The sequence below is a fragment of the Mauremys mutica genome, chromosome 17 (assembly GCF_020497125.1).
Source record: "Mauremys mutica isolate MM-2020 ecotype Southern chromosome 17, ASM2049712v1, whole genome shotgun sequence".
Classification (NCBI taxonomy): Eukaryota; Metazoa; Chordata; order Testudines; family Geoemydidae; genus Mauremys; species Mauremys mutica.
The window spans coordinates 23,573,392-23,592,096 of NC_059088.1; the positions used below are offsets into that span (position 1 = coordinate 23,573,392).

Here is an 18,705-nt window from a genome sequence, read left to right on the forward strand (position 1 = left end):
CACCAAATTTGGTCCATTGGTTGATGAAAACTGTTTAGAGGGGATGGATTTGGGATCTCTTAGTGGGCATTTCACTTTGCTCCCTTTGTAAACAATTTTGCACATTACGTGAGGGAACATGCACTCCGCATATATCTGAAATAAGTGTCCTAAAACACTTTTTGCCCCGAGTTGTCCTACATGGTGTCACTTCACCACACTTTCATATTCTAGCCCCATCCGTTGCTTCCCCAGTGGGTCCCATTCCTAGCCCTTTCCTTTATAATTATAACTAAACACTCATACAAAGTTTTATTTTTGCTAATTTTCCCACTTCCACAGTGCCCAATGAGCCTGTTTGCTAGTTTCTTCCATCCTTTGCTAAAATCTGGGGGAAATCGAGACCTCCATGTGAAATGCCTCTTGGCGATTGTTATGTTCACATCATACAAACAGAGATGTTAAATAAACATGAAATACTCCTGCTGGAGGATTGCAGCTTAACACGATAACACACAGTAACCAAAACCAGAGAGAGACAAAGCAGGCTGCTCCGTAAGGCAGAGAAGCAAAACTCACCCCATCTTTTTCCAGGCTGGCTCTTTCCGGACTGAGAGCTGCTAAGCCCAGATTTCACACTTCCCCACAGACAGGGAGCAAGACCAGGACACCCCCTGAAATGTAAAGGGGTAAACCACAAGATTAACAATTTTCATACACCACTGTGATATTGATGCTAATCCAATCTGACCTTAATCATCCATGAAACAGAATTGCAATCAGAAGAGGGTCTTGTTATGGGCATCCAATTAGAACACAGCAGATTGCACTGGACACACACCATGCTGTTACCCAGTCTGAACTTGAATTTCTTCTCCAATAGATTTTAGAGGCAAAGGAACATTCTTCCCCCGGTTTGCTCTGCTGGCTCTCAGAGTAAGATTTTGAACGGGTTTCTCAGTACCTCCTGGCCCTCCTTTTCTGTCATGCATGTTGCCCCACAGATCTACAAGAGGAAATAGAACATTTTCCTCTCCACGTGACAAAGTCTTTCATCAAGAGATCCATTAGCTAGTAGGCGTCTGTCTGTCTCACAGCATCACCTATTCATTACTGAAGAAAGGCACAAGATGTCCCACCAGATAGTTGGGGTGATTCTAATCTATCTGCAAAGTAAGTATTTTAGCCTGATTTATTTCACGCTTGTTTTCTACCACATTAAAAACAATTAACTTTCTGCACTAGGATCTTCTGCAATTCCAAGAGGTGCTAACATCGACTTGGGAGAGAGATATTCACATCTTTCAGTTCATCAACTGAAATCTTGAGAGGTGATGAAATATTCTGTTTTAAAACAATCGGAATGCCAGGCACAAACCCCTTGAAAATAGTTTCTGGTTCTGGATAATGTCCTGGACCTACTTTTTTTCTATGCTGATGTATTACACACAGGCTAACGTATTTTTCTGCAGAATGATCAAAAATAAAATTTGAAACACAAATGGCTAAGTTAATAAACGACTCTCCCATGTAAAATTTAGTCAAAGGAAGGTTTTTTATCATTGATTTGGGTAAGCATGAGTGGGCATTTGTAGTCTGGGGTTTGTAAGTCTGAACTCTGAGGTTGATTTTTGTTGTTACGTTACATTAATTTCCACACAGGCTACCTGAATCCTAACAAAACAAATGTCTAGAAATAGAGAAAAATTAAAATGAATTTTTAACAAAAAGCTGCATCTTGTTTATTCTTGGATTCTCTGCTCTGTATAGTGTATTGCAAAAGCTCAACCGTTTCCAGTGCTCACTGTATTAACACACTTCTTTCTTCCCTGGTACAGTGACTGCTTCAGGAAAAGAGATACAAATCCTGCAAAGCCCAGCACAGGTGTGGCTGAAATCTGGGGACACTGCACAGCTGCACTGTAAAACATTAGAAGACGAAGTGAGCGCAATGTGGTACAAGGAACAGAGTGGAAGTTTACGGTGGATTTACCGGAGTTCTGAGTTTGCATCGCCAGATGGAAAATACTCAAGTGCAGCGAACATTGCGACAAACTCGTTTTCTCTAATTATCAGTAATGTACAAAGAGAGGACTCGGGGGTTTATTACTGTGGCCTCTTTTCCTTTATGTATCTACAGCCCAACTTCGGGAATGGGACCAGAGTAATTGTCACAGGTGAGTTTCCAATGGCTCAGAACAATGATATCCCAATGCTAGGAGATGCTGTGAAAAAAATCACCCTCTTTTTTGGCAAGATTGTGACCGATCCCCCCTGTTTCAGCTCTAAGCTATTGGTATTTGTGCAAAGAGGCAATACAGTCCAGGCAGTAAGCCAGGGCACTGGGTTGGAAATCAGGAGACCTGGGTTCTATCCCTTAATCACTGAGCACCGAGGCAAGATTTTCAAAAGAAGTCAGCACCCAATAGCTCCTGCTTAGGTGACCAAAGTAATGACCAGATTTTTAAAATGCGCCAATCAAAACCTAGCTTTTGAAAATCATGGACATTTTCAAAAATCTGACCTTTAATTTCTCTGCATCTCAGATTCCTCAACAGTATAATGGGGTAATGACTCTCCTGTGTAAAAGCACTTTGAGATCTATGGATAAAAAGCACCATATCAGTGCTGTGTGCACTTCCCTGCTTTCTGGAGTGGGATGTTACATTAGTATTCAGATTTGATATTCATACTTGTGATGATTCCTGCTGAAACTGCCTGAGCCTAGGACATGGGGTATGTTTCAGCTGCCCGGCTAGCCTTATACGACTTTAATATTACTCAAGTTCTTTTCCAGGCATTCACCAAGCTTTATTAAATGATTGCACCCACCTGTTCATACAGGGGAATATTCATTGTCTCTAACAGCCCAGCATGAATTGCACAGAATAATTTAATTACAACTAATAATATCTATACATTTTTGATCCACACTATGTGCAAATAGACCAAAGAGTGCAGATAAAAAGGAAGGCAAGGAATTATTACAGGCACTAATAGCGGCTGTAACTCACACTAATAGGATGAACATAGTAGGAAAGTTTAGCCTGACTGTTATGTCTAAGTAAGAATGGTTCTTTTATCAGGATTTTCACAGCTAGATCTCAAAACACCTTGCAAAGGTGCCTAAGTATCATTTAGCTAAGTTTACAGTTGGGGAAACTGAGGCATTGAGTTGGGAAGTGAACTCATCTCCAAGGTCACATAGCAAGTCAGAGATGGAGCTGGGAATGGATCTTAGGCCTCCTGACTACCAGTCTGGTGTCCTTACCACCAGACTGACCAGCTCTTCCTTTGAATTTCATACTGAACCGAACATGCTGTCAGCACTCAGTAAATAATCTACAAAGATTATATCAGGACAAACTTCTGAGCAGTGACGGATCAGTGGAGTCTCCCAAGGTGGATGCCCCAGAGTGTAAAACACACCAAGCATTAGACATTTAAAATGTCCTGCACTGGCCGGGGCAGGGGCAGGAGCTGGGTAGGGACTAGCTGAGCTACCGCTAACAGGTCTTTCCAATCTCTATTTTCGGTGACTCAACTCTCTTTTAGATGCCTCCGAGCCGAGTCTTTCCATCCTGGTACCCTCTGTCCTGGAGGATGCTGAGCTTCCCCGCATCATTCCTCTGCTCTGCCTGCTCTCTGATTTCACTCCTCCCTGGAGTGCTGTTCTCTGGGGCACTGGGGAGGAGGCGTCTGAGGGTCTGATGGATGCTGGAGCCATAGACGGGAACGGGGTCTTTAGTGTTTGGAGCCTAACGACAATCCCGTCTGAGACATGGAACCAGGAGACAATCTACAATTGCACAGCCAAGGAGAGCAGCACGGGGAGAAGCATCAATGTTACAGTCTCCAGGGAAACAGGTCCAGTATCGTATCATCCAATCTAATCTGCCTACCTGGGCATTTATGCTACATCCCTCCCCGTGGGTCAGTGACATCTACTCCAGGCTGGAGGTATAGACAGAATCAGATGGGATGGCTCAGGGGAATAACTAATGGGAGTGAGGAGAGGTTTAGGAAACCATTGGGAGGGTGCGTGAGGTGTGAGGCAGTTACAGTCACTTCCCCCATCGCCCATCGCAATTAATTGCACAATTAAAAAAATTAATCGTGATTAATCGTGTTGCTAAACAATAATAGAACACCATTTATTTAAATATTTGGGGATGTTTTCTACATTTTCAAATATATTGATTTCAATTACAGCACAGAATGCAAAGTGTACAGTGCTCACTTAATATTTATTTTTGATTACAAATATTTGTACTGTAAAAAACAAAAGAAATAGTATATTTCAATTCCCCAAATACAAGTACTATAGTGAAATCTCTTTATCATGAACTTACAAATGTAGAATTATGTACAAAAAAATAACGGTATTCAAAAATCAAACAATGTAAAACTTTAGAACCTACAAGCCCACTCAGTCCTATTTCTTATTCAATCAATCGTCCAGACAAACAAGTTTGTTTACATTACAGGAGATAATGTGGCCGTTATCAAGCAAAACCCGTCATCAGCATGGACGCATCTCCTCAGGAATGGTGGTTGAAGCATGAAGGGACATATGAATCTTTAGTGCATCTGGGACATAAATATCTTGCAACGCCAGCTACAGCAGTGCCATGTGAACGCCTGTTCTCACTTTCAGGTGACACTGTAAACAAAAAACGGGCCACATTATTTCCTGTAAATGTAAACAAACTTGTTTGTCTTAGCAATTGGCTGAACAAGAAGTAGGACTGAGTGGACTTGTAGGCTCTAAAGTTGTTTGGTTTTTGAGTGCAGTTATGTAACAAAAAATCCTTTTGTAAGTTGCACTTTCACAATAAAGAGATTGCACTAAAGTACATGTATGAGATGAATTGAAAAATATTGTTTCTTTTATCATTTTTACAGTGCAAATATTTGTAATAAAAATAATATAAAGTGAGCACTACACTTTGTATTGTGTTGTAATTTAAATCAATATATTTGAAAATATAGAAAAATATTTAAAATATGTAATACATTTCAATTGGTATTCTATTGATTAACAGTGCAATTAAAACTGCGATTAATCGTGATTAATTTTTTTAATCGTGATTGTTTTGAGTTAATTGCTTGAGTAAATTGTGGTTAATCAACAGCCCTTGTTTCTGGTCAAACCCCCTGAACCTTCCGCTCCATGTGATCACAGCAAGGATACAGAAAGGTCACATGGGGTGAGCTAAAGGGGAATAATTAGGAGCATCAGGACGGAAATCAACAAAGGGAACAGCTGGATGAATGTCAGGAATGACTTCCTGACAGCGAGATCTAACAACTAATAGAACAGATGCCCAGGGGGAGGGCTGGAAGCCCCTGTAAACAAGACTGGGAAAAGCACTAGTGAATATAACATAGGGAACAATCCTGCAGTGGCCGGGGGGAGCTAGAGGGCACCCAGTGCAGTCGAGCCCTTCACCAACCAACCAAATTCCAGCAGGCAAAGATGGGTGAGTCTAGCCTGCCGAATGGCCATTTAATTTCCTAACTGCCTCAGCATTTGCCACAAACTTGTGCTGGGGTAACAAGGAACCACCTAGAATCTGACCAGAAAGCTCAAAGAGCCACCCAGTAGAGGAATTATCAGGGGGTGGAAGGAAGAGAAGAGACAGAGAATACCCCTGGCAAATCATTTTGCACAGCCTTTTTCCCCCGTCCTTTGCGCATCCCACGGCCTCTGCATACAGGAGGGCAGCATGCTACAGACCACAGGGTAATGGGTGTGGTACTTTGGGGAAAGGACCTCCCTTTGCCCATGATCTTATCTGGGAGGTACAGATCAGGGGCCCTTCTGTTTTGATGGGAGTTCTCTATACTCTGCAGAGAGAAGAGACGCTGGAGACTGTGGGATTGTGTTCTACGCTGGGCTGCCCTGTATTTTCAGCCTTCTCCTGATCCAGCTGTTGATCTTGCTCTGGAGAAAGTGCCCCGTCAGAGGTAACTCAGTCATAACTCTGTCTGCTATGAAGCAGCCACTCATCACACATCCCTATAACTGTCCCTTTGTTTCATCCACCAGGGAGAGTGGTGCAAAGACAGAAGGAAATACCAATGAGGCAGATCCCACAGGTAAACTGCTTTTTCCGCCTTTGGCACATCAGAAAGATACAGTATACTAACAACACGGGGCTAGAACCAGTGTCCTGGCCAATGCCCAATTCTAGTATCTACACATTGCCTCCTGAAGTCACATTTGACTTCATTCTTCTCCGCCCTGCTAGTGGAAGTTTTGTGTAGGTTTATTGGTAAGGAACAACTGCTGGGTTCCACCCCAGAGGTGGCTGCAAGTCAGGGATGGTGAAATAGTGAGGTGTATATTTCTGTAAAGGACCATCAGATCATCTAGTGTGACCCCATGTGTATTACAAGCCACCAACACCATCCAGCCACTACACACTAAACCCAGCACCCAGGACAAAAGGCAACAACCGAGGACAGAGGAGAAATCTGCACCACTGAAATATGTTCTTCACATTCTTACAGCACAAAAGCCAATCAGCTGATTCCCTTGGAACTTTCCAAATAAAATTATTCGTTGGGATAAGCTGGGCATGAAACAATCTAGGCTGGGGAAGAATTTCTTAGAGGAAGTTAGAAGGGTTTGGAATAGAAATTGTGACGTAATGAGAGGGGATCAAATCCTTAGGACGCCAAAACAACCCCGGTGCCACCATATGCACTGAGGTGACAGAGATGAGAATGTGGCCCAGGGTTGCTGACATGATTCTAGTCTGTAAAACACCTTGTCTGGTTACGTAGTGTTGTTGGAGCCAAGTTGGTCCCAGGATATGAGAGAGAAGGTGGGTGAGGCAATATCTTTTATTGAACCAACCAGCGTTGGTGAGAGAGACGGATAATCTTTTCAGCTAACACAGAAAGCTTCTCTCTCTTAGCAAACAGAAGTTGGTCCAATACAAGATGTTACCTCACCCACCTTGTCTGGCTATGGCGTTCTGGAAGGACAGTTAATTAAATGCATGAGATGGTAGATTCTCATTAAGCATATTACTGTACGGGAGGCAGTGTGGGCTAGCAGAGGCCACTGGACTGGGAGTCAGGATTTTTGTTTTACTGGTCCAGCCATTGACCTGCTGGGCAACTTTGGCCAAGTCACTTTAACTCAGGGTGCTTCTGTTTCCCCTCCCGCACTTTGTGACCGTGTGTATCTTGACAATAACCCTTTGGGGTAGGGATGTGTGTGAAGAGCCCAGCACAATGGGGCCTTTGTCTCCGTTCGGGCTTCTAAGTGCTGCTCTAATACAAAGAATTAATAATTCTATTGGCTCTTTCCTTGTTCTGTTTCAGACTGAATATGCGACTCTGCCGTACAACAACAGAAACGCTCCTCGGTGACTGATGCAGTCTCACAAAAGTGGTTTATATTTTGTAAAACAAGAGAAAAGAATGAAAGAGAAATACAGAAAGTCTCATGTTTGTAATGTGCTATGATGTGATGTGAGTTTGTTTGAAATACAACCACTTCCATGCTCACTTCTGTGAACCCATATTCTGGGCTGACACCTCCATTCTTGCAAAAAAGCCACATGGGATCATTAGTGATTTGCCTGCAGGTTCGTGGGGCACTGGGTTTACATCTCATCTCAAACACGTCACTTCCCCCACCGTAGCGCCTTGTCACAGGGTTCACTCACCCCTAGGGCGCCTCCTCCTGGCTGCTCGTGGGATTAGCTCCTTCCAGCTCCGATGCCCCCTTCCATCATCTCGTTCTTGCCGCAGCCCCACTCGCTCTCTGGGACTCTGCCCCTTTCCTCTTCCTGGCTTGGGGCTCCCTCGTCAGGCCTTGGCCCTCTGGCCGGGTCACTGGGTGTTTTCCCCCTGCCAGGGTATCAAAGTCCCACAGGACAAGTTGTCTCAGGCTGTCTCCAAGGCCGCTGCCCTGGCTGTGCCACTTCCCCCGTGGCTGGTAGGGGAACCTGGGACAGTCCTCTGCTCCTGCTTCCAGCTCAGGGACCCTCAAATCAACCGGCAAAGCCTGCAACCTCCAACTTTGTTGGGGCTTCCCTTCGCCTTTTCCAGCTTTGTCTCCGTTGCTGCACCACCCTCCTTGGTGAACCCTTGCTTCAGGGTTTGGCTGCCCAGGGCTTCTCTGCCACTGGGTTTCCTCCTTTCCCCCTCTAATGCCCAGAGAGTGACTACAGCCTTCCTCACTCCACTGCTTCTCCGCTGCCGGGTTCCTGGCTTTCTACCAGCTCCACGTGCTCCTGCTCAGCGGGGCTCCATCACCCTTCACAGGTTACTTGGGCCACCTAATTCCCCTCAGCTGTGGCCTATCCTCTTCTCAACCTCATTCCCCCGACTAGCTTAGAAGGGGTGAACACCCCATCATGCCCCCTATCACCAGGGTGGGCGTTTGGTGCTGATTCGGGGTGACAGGACGTAGCTTCACAAACTGAGCAGGTGACACTGCATCCTGTACGAGAGGGAGCTTCTCATCCAAGCCATGGCCCTATGTGGAGGTGACAATCTAAGGAGATTTGAGACCAAGGCAGGTAGGGCCAGGGCCGGCTCTGGCTTTTTTGCCACCCCAAGTGGTGAAGGAGAAAAAAATATAACACCCCCCACACACACCCCATGATCGGCTCTCACCATCCCCTGGCTGCAGATGAATTGGGGGGAGCAAACGACACGTCCTTGGTAACCAAACGCAGGGAGAGAGACCTGAAAAAGCAAACAGCCCAAGTGCTGTGCGAGCTGAACAAACAAAAGACAAGTGGCAAAAGAAGTGGGCTGAAACTGACCACAGCAGCAAGTGCAGCTTTCCGAGCAGCCAGTTCTGATCTATTTTAAAACGATTGGCCCTTTGCAGCAAACACGGCTGTTTGTCCTGTAGCCTGTGGTTTTTTAAGATCGGTTTCAATTTGTTTTCATAAAACATAATGTAGAAATGAAATCAATTAAAACGATCACAGTAACTTTTTCTTTGTCTTAACTTTTAATAGACTTGTACAGGAGAAGATCAAGTGTAAAAAGACTCTGTATCAGTTAAGTGTGATTGGGGGAAATAGTCTTAGGGGAAATTTTCATATATGTCCAAGTGACTTAGGTGCCTAACTCCCTTTGATTTTCAGAATCTCCCTCGGCGCCTAGCTGTACCTTTAAGCACCTAAATACCTTGAAATCTGGTACTTATGAGCCTAGATACCATTGAAAGTCAGTGTCCATACTAAAAAAAGACAGGAGTACTTGTGGCACCTTAGAGACTAACAAATTTATGTCCATACTGCACACCTGACAGCCTACTCTCCTGCCGACAAAATATAACCACCTCAAACGAGGCGGTGTAGCTGTGTGGGCGGGAGAGTGTCTCCTGCTGACAAACTGTCCACACCGGGGTTTTTGTCAGTAAAACTTTTGTCGGTCGGGGTGTGTTTTTTTCACACTCTGGCAGACAAGAGTTTTGCTGATGAAAGTGCAGGATAGACACAGCCCTAGACTACCAAGTGCCTCTATCACTTTTGAAAGAGAGACTTAGACTCCTAAGTCTAAGTAATTTAGGTACTTGTGCTAGATTTCTGTTATAGCCAGGACCATAATTTGATCATGGCAATTGTTAATACACTTTAGGCAGAGGTACAGGACAAGCACCATAAAAAAGGGAGGGAGCAGGGTGTGCGGGGGTGGTGGGGTTGGAGATCGAGACCATCCTGCAGTGGCACCTCCTGTGCCGGGAGGCTGGGCCCAGCTCAGGGCATTGCGATCCAACCTAAAGCTCTGTTCACCCAGCTCTGTACTTATTTATCCTCAGCACCCTGCTGCAGAGTCGGGAGGAATTATCCCCATTTTACAGCTGGGGAGTGGAGGCCCAGAGAGACCTGGGGAAACATGTTCAAAAGCCCCTAAGTGATTTGGGAGGCAAAGTCCCACTTTCAACAGGGACTAAGGCTTGAAAGTCATTGGGATGTAAGTGACCAGCCCCAGGTCACACACGGAGCCTGTGGCAGAGCAGGGATTTGAATGGAGGACCCCCGAGTGCCTAGCTCGCACCTTAACAATGGCACCATCCTTCCTCTCTAGGGTGACCAGATGTCCCGATTTTATAGAGACAGTCCCGATTTTTGGGTCTTTTTCTTATATAGGCTCCTATTACCCCTCACCCTCTGTCACGATTTTTCACATTTGCTCTCTGGTCACCCTATTCCTCTCTATGATTCTATGCATGTGCTTAATTCCCAGTGAACTAATTAGGTCATTTGAGGTGTTTGCACCACATTAAACTTTCCCTGGAGCTAGGTATCAATGAGAGAAGGGTTAGACCCAGGCCTCCACCCTGGTCCCTTTTGCTGCCCTCTTGACACAACGGGAGCAGGGACTGGCTGCACATGCCAGGGGGTGTAAAGGCAGCAGATCCAGCCCTTGGAGCCAACAGCCCTTGTCATGTGATGTGTCTGAAACATGCTGCACTTGGAGTATCCCCAGCTGGCAAACTGATCCTTGGGAGTCATAACCAGCTGATGCAGATTAGAACAGCCTCCGGGCTAAGGGTGTGAAAGGACAATCGATGAGACTTTGCAAATCTCAGCCTTGATGTTCAAGTAAAGAGGATCCTCAGAGATGACCCTATTCCAGACTGTGTGAGTGACAACTGTTTAGAAGGGATGGATTGGGAATCTTAGAGGGCATTTCACTTTGTTCTCTCTATAAACATTTTGTACATTATACTGCATTAAGCACATATCTGAAATACGTATTGTAAAAGTAGGTTTTGCCACAAATTTTTATAAACGCTAAGTTGTATATTTGCTAATTTCACGACTTCCATGATGCCCAATGAACCTCCATCCTTTGCTTAAATCATGTGATATACCTCTTGGTGACTGTTACATTCACAACATACAAATAGAGAAGTTAAGCAAAAAAACATCATCAAATACTCTTGCTGGAAGGTTGCAAACTTACAAAAAGTAACAAAAACCAGAGAGAGACAAAGCAGGCTGCTCCTTAATAGAGCGACACACAACTCACCCCACCTTGTTCTAGGCTGGCTCTTTCCAGACTGACTGCTGCTAGGCCCAGATTGAACGCTTCCCTACGGACAGCAAGCAGGACCAGGAAAAAACCCTGAATATTAAAGTGATAAATCACAATTTTAACAGTTTTCATAAACCACAATGAGAGAGTTTATTGTCATTTTTTTGATGCTAATACCATCTGACCTTATAAATCTCTGAAGTGTAGAAAATGTTCCACCTGAATTGCAGTCAGAAGAATGTCTTCTTATGGGCATCCAATCATAACACACATATTCCATCTGAGACACACACCATGCTGTTACCCAGTCTGAGCCTTTTAGAAGCAAAGGAATTTTTTTCCCCTCAGCTTTGCTCTGCTGGCATTAAGAGTAAGATTTTGAATAGGGTTATCGATATCTCTTCTTTTGTCATGCATGTTGCCCCACAGATCTTTAAGAGGAAACAGAACATTTTCCTCCCCACGTGATAAAGTCTTTCATCAAGAGATCCATTAGCTGACAGGCATCTCTCTCTCACACTGCATCATCTATTCATTACTGAAGAAAGGCACAAGATGTCCCACCAGATAGTTGGGGTGATTCTAGTCTGTCTTCACAGTAAGTATTTTAGCCTGATTTATTTCGCTCTTATTTTCCATCATGCTAAAAACAATTAACTTTCTGCACAAGGACCTTCTGCAATTCCAAAAGGTGCTAATATCAACCTGGTGAGAGAGAAATTCACCTCTTTTTGTCCATCAACTGAAATCTTAAGAGAGGTGATGAAATATTTTATATTAAAACAACCTGAATGCCAGAGACAAACACCTTGAAAATAGTTTCTGATTAATATCCTGTAAAATCTACTTTTCCTTCATGCTGATGCATTACATAAGGGCTGATGTATTTTTCTGCAGATCAAAAAGAATTTGACATACAAGTTGCTAAGTTAATAAAAGACTTTCCCATGTACAATTTAGTAAAAAGTTTGTTACCATTGAGATTTGAGTACACTTGAGTGGCAATGCGTAGCCTGGTGATTAGGACAGGGAACTAGAAATCTGTACCTCTTGGTTCTAAACTCTGATGTTGTTCTTACATTACATTAATTCCCGCACATGCTACATGAATCTTAACAAAAAAATTGGCTAGAAAAATAGAAAAATTAAAACAAATCTTTAACAAAGTACATTTTGTTATTCTTCGATCGCCTGCTCTGTATAGTATATTGGAAAAGCTGAACCCTTTCCAGTGCTCACTGTATTAACACACTCCTTTCTTGCCCTGTATAGTGGCTGCCTCAGAAGAAGCGCTACAAATCCTGCAAAGCCCAGCACAGGTGTGGAGGACCCCTGGACAGACTGCACGGCTGGACTGTAGCCCTTCAAAAAAAGAATGGAGCATTGTGTGGTACAAAGAACAGCAGAGTGGAAGTTTACAGTGGATTTACCAGAGTTCTCGGTATGCAACTTCAAATGGAAAATACTCGAGTAAAGTGGACCTTACGGCAAATAATTTCTCTCTTAATATCAGTAATGTACAAAGAAATGACTCGGGGATTTATTACTGTGGTCTCTCTGCCTCTGTGTATGTACAGCCCAACTTCGGAACTGGGACCAGACTAATTGTCACAGGTGAGTTTGCAGTGGGTCAAAATAATGAAATCGCAATGCTAGCAGGTGCTGTGAAAAACTCATCCTCTTTTTTTGCAAGGTTGTAACTGATCACCATTTCAGCCTTAAGCCTTGGTTATTTGTGGGAAAAGGCAGCACAGTTCAGACAGTAACCCAGGACATGGGGTAGGGAATTAGGGGACCTGGGTTCTGTTCCTGAATCACTAGGAACTTAGTGTGAAATTTTCAAAGACCCCAGGAGCCAATAGCTCCCATTTAGGTGCATAAATAAACGGCCACATTTTTTTAATGCTCCAACCAAAAATCAGTTTTTGAAAATCTGCAATAATTTGGAAAATCTGGCCTTTAATTTCTATGCATCTCATATTTCTCATCTCTATAAATGGGGATAATGACTCTCCAATGTGAAAGCACTTTGAGATTTATGCAGGAAAAGCACCGTGTCTGTGCTAGGCATTAGTACTTCCCTGCTTTCTGGAGTGGGATGTTACATTAGTATTCAGATTTGATATTCATACTTGTGATGATTCCTACTGAAACTGCCTGAGCCTATGACACGGGGTATGTTCCACCTGCCCTGCTAGCCTTATACGACTTTAATATTACTCAAGTTCTTTTCCAGGCATTCGCCAACCTTCATGAAATGATTCCATTCATGTGTTCATACAGGGGAACATTCAGTGTCTCAAGCAGCACAGTACGAATTGCACATAATTCAATGTACATCTAGTGATATCTATATATGTTTGATCACGCTCTGTGCCAATATTCCAAAGAGTGCACATAAAAAGGAAGGCAAGGAATTACTTAGGGTGGTACTAAAGGCTGTTCCTCAGACTAATGGGATGAATATAATAGGAAAATTTAGCCTGACTGTTATGTCTAATTAAGAATGCTTCCTCTATCAGGCTTTTCATAACTAGATCTCAAAGCACCTTGGAAAGCTGACTAAGTATCATTTCCCTAATTTTTCAGTTGGGAAAACTGAGGTACAGAGAAGGGAAGTGAACTAATCGCCAAGGTCACACAGGAAGTCACAGACAAAGCCAGGAATAGATCTCAGGCCTCCTGGCTCCCAATCTGGTGTCCTCACCACCAGACTGACCACCTTGTCCTATGGGATTTGTACCAAACCAAACACGCTGTCGGCAGTGAGCAAATAATTCAGAATGGTTATATCAGGACAAACTTCTGAGCAGCGACAGATCAGAGGATTCTCCCAAGGTGGATGTCCGGGAATGTAAGATATTTACAATTGGAAAAGACAAAGCATTAGACATTGAAAACTTCCTGCACTGGCTGGGGCAGGGGCAGGAGCTGGGTAGGGACTAGCTGAGCTACTGTGACAGGTCTTCCCAGTCTCTATTTAAGATGACTCAACTCTCTTTTAGATGCCTCCGAGCCGAGTCTTTCCATTCTGGTTCCCTCCACCCCGGAGGATGCTGAGCTTCCCCGCGTCATTCCTCTGCTCTGCCTGCTCTCTGATTTCACTCCTCCCTGGAGTGCTGTTCTCTGGGGCACTGGGGAGGAGGCGTCTGAGGGTCTGATGGATGCTGGAGCCATAGACAGGAACGGGGTCTTTAGTGTTTGGAGCCTAACGACAATCCCGTCTCAGATGTGGAACCAGAAGATGATCTGCACTTGTACAGCCAAGGAGAACAGCACAGGGAGAAGCATCAATGTTACAGTCTCCAAGGAAACAGGTCCAGTATTGAATCATCCAATCTAACCTGCCTACCTGGGTATTTATCCTACACCCCTCACTGTGGTATCTGGGCACCAAGAGTCAGCAACATCTACTGCAGGCTGGAGGAATAGACAGAATCAGTCGGGATGGCTCAGGGGAACGATAACTAATGGGAGTGAGGAGAGGTTTAGGAAACCACTGAGAGGGTGCTTGAGCTGTGGGGCAGTTACAGCTGCTTCCCTTGTTACCCACTTTTCCCACCCCCAGCCCTTCTGAAAACCTTCATTTTTGTATGCTCGGTGCTGAGAAATGGGTTTCTGGTCAAGCCGCCTGAGCCTTTCCCTCCATGTGAGCACAGCAAGGACACACAAGGGTCACTTGAATGTCAGGAATGGCTTCCTGACAGCGAGATCTAACAAGTAATGGAACAGATGCCCAGGGGGAGGGCGGGAAGCCCCTGTAAACAGGACTGGATAAAGCACTAGTGAATATAACACAGGGAACAATCCTGCAGTGGCCAGGGGGGAGCTAGAGGGCACCCAGTGTAACAGGGTCATCTCCATCTCTGAAATTTTTGTTGGCACGGCTATGTCTTAGTGTGGACACAGTTATACCGGCATAAAGGTGCCTTACACCAGCACAGCTTATTTCTGTTCTGAGCCAGGAGCAGTTATGCCAGAAATGTTACAGTGGCAAAGCTTTTAAGTGCAGTCGAGCCCTTCACCAACCAAACAAATTCCAGCTGGCAAAGATGGGTGTGTCCAGCCTGCCGAATGGCCATTTAATTTCCTAACTGCCTCGGCATTTGCCACAAACTTGTGCTGGGGTAACAAGGAACCACCTGGAATCTCACCACACAACTCTAGGGTGCACACATTAGAGGAATTATCAGAGGTGGAGAGGAGAGAAGAGAGACAGAATACCCCTGGCAGATCATTTTGCAAGGCCCCATGTCCCCTGTCCTTTGCACATCCCACGGCCTCCACATACAGGAGGGAGGCATGCTACAGAGCACAGCGTAATGAGTGTGGAGCTTCGGGGAAAGGGCCTCCCTTTGCCCATGATCGTATATGGGAGGTACAGATCAGGGGCCCTTCTGTTTTGATGGGAGTTTTCTATACTCTGCAGAGAGAAGAGACGCTGGAGACTGTGGGATTGTGTTCTACGCTGGGCTGCCCTGTATTTTCAGCCTTCTCCTGATCCAGCTGTTGATCTTGCTCTGGAGAAAGTGCCCCGGCAGAGGTAACTCAGTCATAATTCTGTCTGCAGTGAAGCAGCCACTCATCATACATCCCTATAACTGTCCCTTTGTTTCATCCACCAGGGAGAGCTGTGCAAAGACAGAAGGAAATACCTATGAGGCAGATCCCACAGGTAAACTGCTTTCTCAGCCTATGGCACATCAGAAAGATACAGTGTTCTAACAACAGGGGCTAGAACCAGTGTCCTGGCTAATGTCCAACCCTAGTAGCTACACATTGCCTCCTGAAGTCACATTTGACTTTATTCTTCTCTGCCCTCTTAGTGGAAGTGTCATGTAGGGTTATTGGAATGGAAGAACTGCTGGTTTCCACCCCAGAGGTGGCTGCAGATCAGAGATGGAAAAATGGCACAGTGTATATTTCTGTAAAGGATCACCAGACCACCTAGTCTGACCTCTCATATATCACAGGCCTTTCACCTTGTTACCCTAATATTAAGTCCAATAGGCAGTGCCCTTGCGTATTTTGACTATAAACTCTTTGGGTCAGGAACTGTCTCTTTCCATGTGTGTGGAGAGCCCAGCACAATGGGGCCTTGGTCTCTGTTGGGGTGTCTAAGTGCTGCTCTAATACAAAGAATTAATATTAATATTGGCTCTTTCTTTTTTCTATTTCAGACTGAATATGCAGCTCTGACGTACAACAGAAATGCTCCTCGGTGACTGATGCAGTCTCACAAAAGTGGTTTATATTTTTTAAAAACAAGAGATGCAAAAAGAAAGAACGAAAGAGAAAGCGAGAGAACTATGGAAAGCCTCATGTTTGTAATGTGCTATGATGTGATGTGAGTTTGTTTTAAATACAACCACTTCCATAGTCATTTCTCTTAACACCTATTGTGGGTAGAGATCTCCATTCTTGCAAAAAGCCACGTCATTGGTGAATTGCCTGCAGGTTTGTGGGACATTAGATTTACATCTCATCTCAAACATGTCACTTCCTGCACCATAATGCCCTATCTCAGAGCTCACTCACCCCTAGGGCGCCTCCTCCTGGCTGCTCAAGGGATTGGCTCCTTCCAGCTCTGACACCCCCTTCCATCAGCTCACTCTCACTCCAGCCCCACTCGCTCCTTTGGACTCTGCACCTTTCCTCTTCATGCCTTCGCCCTCTGGCCAGGTCACTGTGTGTTTCCTCCCCTCCCAGGGTATCAAAGTGCCACAGAACTAACTGTCTCAGGCAGTCCCCAAACCCACTGCCCTGACTGTGCCACTTCCCCCGTGGCTGGTAGGGAACCCCAGGCCCACCCGCAACTCCTGGGTCCAGCTCATAGACCCTCAAATCAGCAGCCAAAGTCTGCAACATCCCACCTTGCTGGGGCTTTCCTGAATGTTTTCCTCCTCTGCCTCTCACCACACCCCCACCCTCGTGGGTAAACCCTTCCTTCAGGACCTGGATCCTCAGGGTTTCTCCTCTGCCTCTGGGTTTCTTCCTTTCCCTCTCTAATGCCCAGAGTGTGACGGTATGTCTACATTGACAAGTTTCTATGCAACAAGTTATACCACTTTTATTAAAGCGCTGGAATTAAACCACTGTTGTATGTCCACACTGTGCTCCTTGTGACAGTGGAGCGCATCCACATTAGCAGCTCTTGCAACGGCAAAGAGAGCAGTGCATTGTGGGTAGCTATCCCACTGTGCACCTGGCTGCAGGGGGCTTTGGGAAGGGTTTGCAATGCCTCATGGGGCAGGCACAGCATCACATGATGCAGGGTTCCCAATCCCATTGGTCCATGGGCATCCTACTACATTGCCAGCTGTTTTTCAACTGAAGGGACGGGGGAGAGTGTGTGACTGGGAATGTGTGTGCGCACGTGTGTGTGTGTGTTTGTGTTTGTGTATGGGAGGGGGGGAGAGAGTGTGTTTTGGGGCACAGAGCGTGTGTCAGCGTAACCCACACACCCTCTGGGTGTGGTGTTCTGTCCCATCTAGTGGCACTGAGACCACTTAAAGAGAGAGATAAAACGAGTCTGCTCTGCAGCCTTAGCTAACAGGCAGTTGGCTTTTAGCTCATGTGGTTGAGGCTCTAGAGGCCCTAGGTTCAATCCCACCCGCGATGACCGGGGTCCGTCAGCGTTACATCAGCAGGCTGTCTTGTAAGTTCAGACAGCGGCAGGAAGCAACCAGCCCTGAGGCAGGGGGAGGGGGAAACCCCGACATCAGCCCTCGCCTCTCTGCACAGCAATCTGTCTCTCTCTCATTCACACACGCCTGCCTCTGTGTTCCACAGCAGGAGCATTCCACATGAATGGTTTGCTCTGTGTCCCGGAGCAGACCAGCACAGCACGCAAGGGCTGTCAGAAACGGAGCTCCGAAAGGGGAGGGGCGCATGTCTCCAGGGCAGTTTGAGTTCAAAACAATGAGCAGAGTGGCCACTTGAGGGATTATGGGACACTGCCAGAGGCCAATCGATAGCTTTCTGCGCCGTAATGCGTTTACACGGCCAATACAGCCCTGGAGCTTCTGCGTTTTAAGGCTTACGACTCTCGCTGCAACTGAGGAGTTTCTGCGCACGAAATGGCTCGGCAGTGTGTACACCTCAGGAGTTACACCGCAGAAAGCTGCTTTACTGCGCAGTAACTTGCCAGTGTAGACAAGGCCTGGCTGCAGCCTTCCTCACTGCAGCCCCACCTGTTCCTGCACAGCTGGGCTCCATCATCATTCACCTAATTTCCCTAAGCTGTGGCCTACCCACTTCACTAGCCCCTTGTCAGCCTCATTCCCCCCCCACTAGTCTAGAGGGTGAACACCCCATCATGCCCCCCGTCACCAGGATGGGCATTTGCTGCTGATTCAGAGCCATAGGACGTAGTTTCACAAACTGAGCAGGTGACACTGCATCCCATACTCGAGGAGGTTTCCTATCCAAGTAATGACCCTCTGTAGAGGGAGCAATATAGAGGGATCCCAGTCCAAGGCAGGTGGGGCATAAATGATTTGACCCTGTTTGACAACATTTAGCAACATTAGACACCTTCACCCAAGGTTGAGTTGGACACAACGTTGAGTTGGACACAACCATCAGCTACATTTTCAAACAGATTGTTAAGCTTTATTTAAAATTCCTCTATGCAAACTGAACGTCACTAGCACAGAAACCATCATGGAAATCTTGCTTTAAAAGTTCAGAAGGCTGCTGAAA

At 45.6% G+C, this 18,705-nt stretch overlaps 1 gene segment (V, D, J or C); it reads left to right on the forward strand.

The window, feature by feature from the left end:
• Positions 1-2,040: 2,040 nt before the first annotated feature.
• On the forward strand, positions 2,041-17,068 carry LOC123352044. The segment is given in 5 exon segments: positions 2,041-2,156; positions 3,535-3,846; positions 5,836-5,949; positions 15,627-15,676; positions 16,182-17,068. Coding segments are annotated over 5 exon segments (570 nt in total).
• Positions 17,069-18,705: the final 1,637 nt, after the last annotated feature.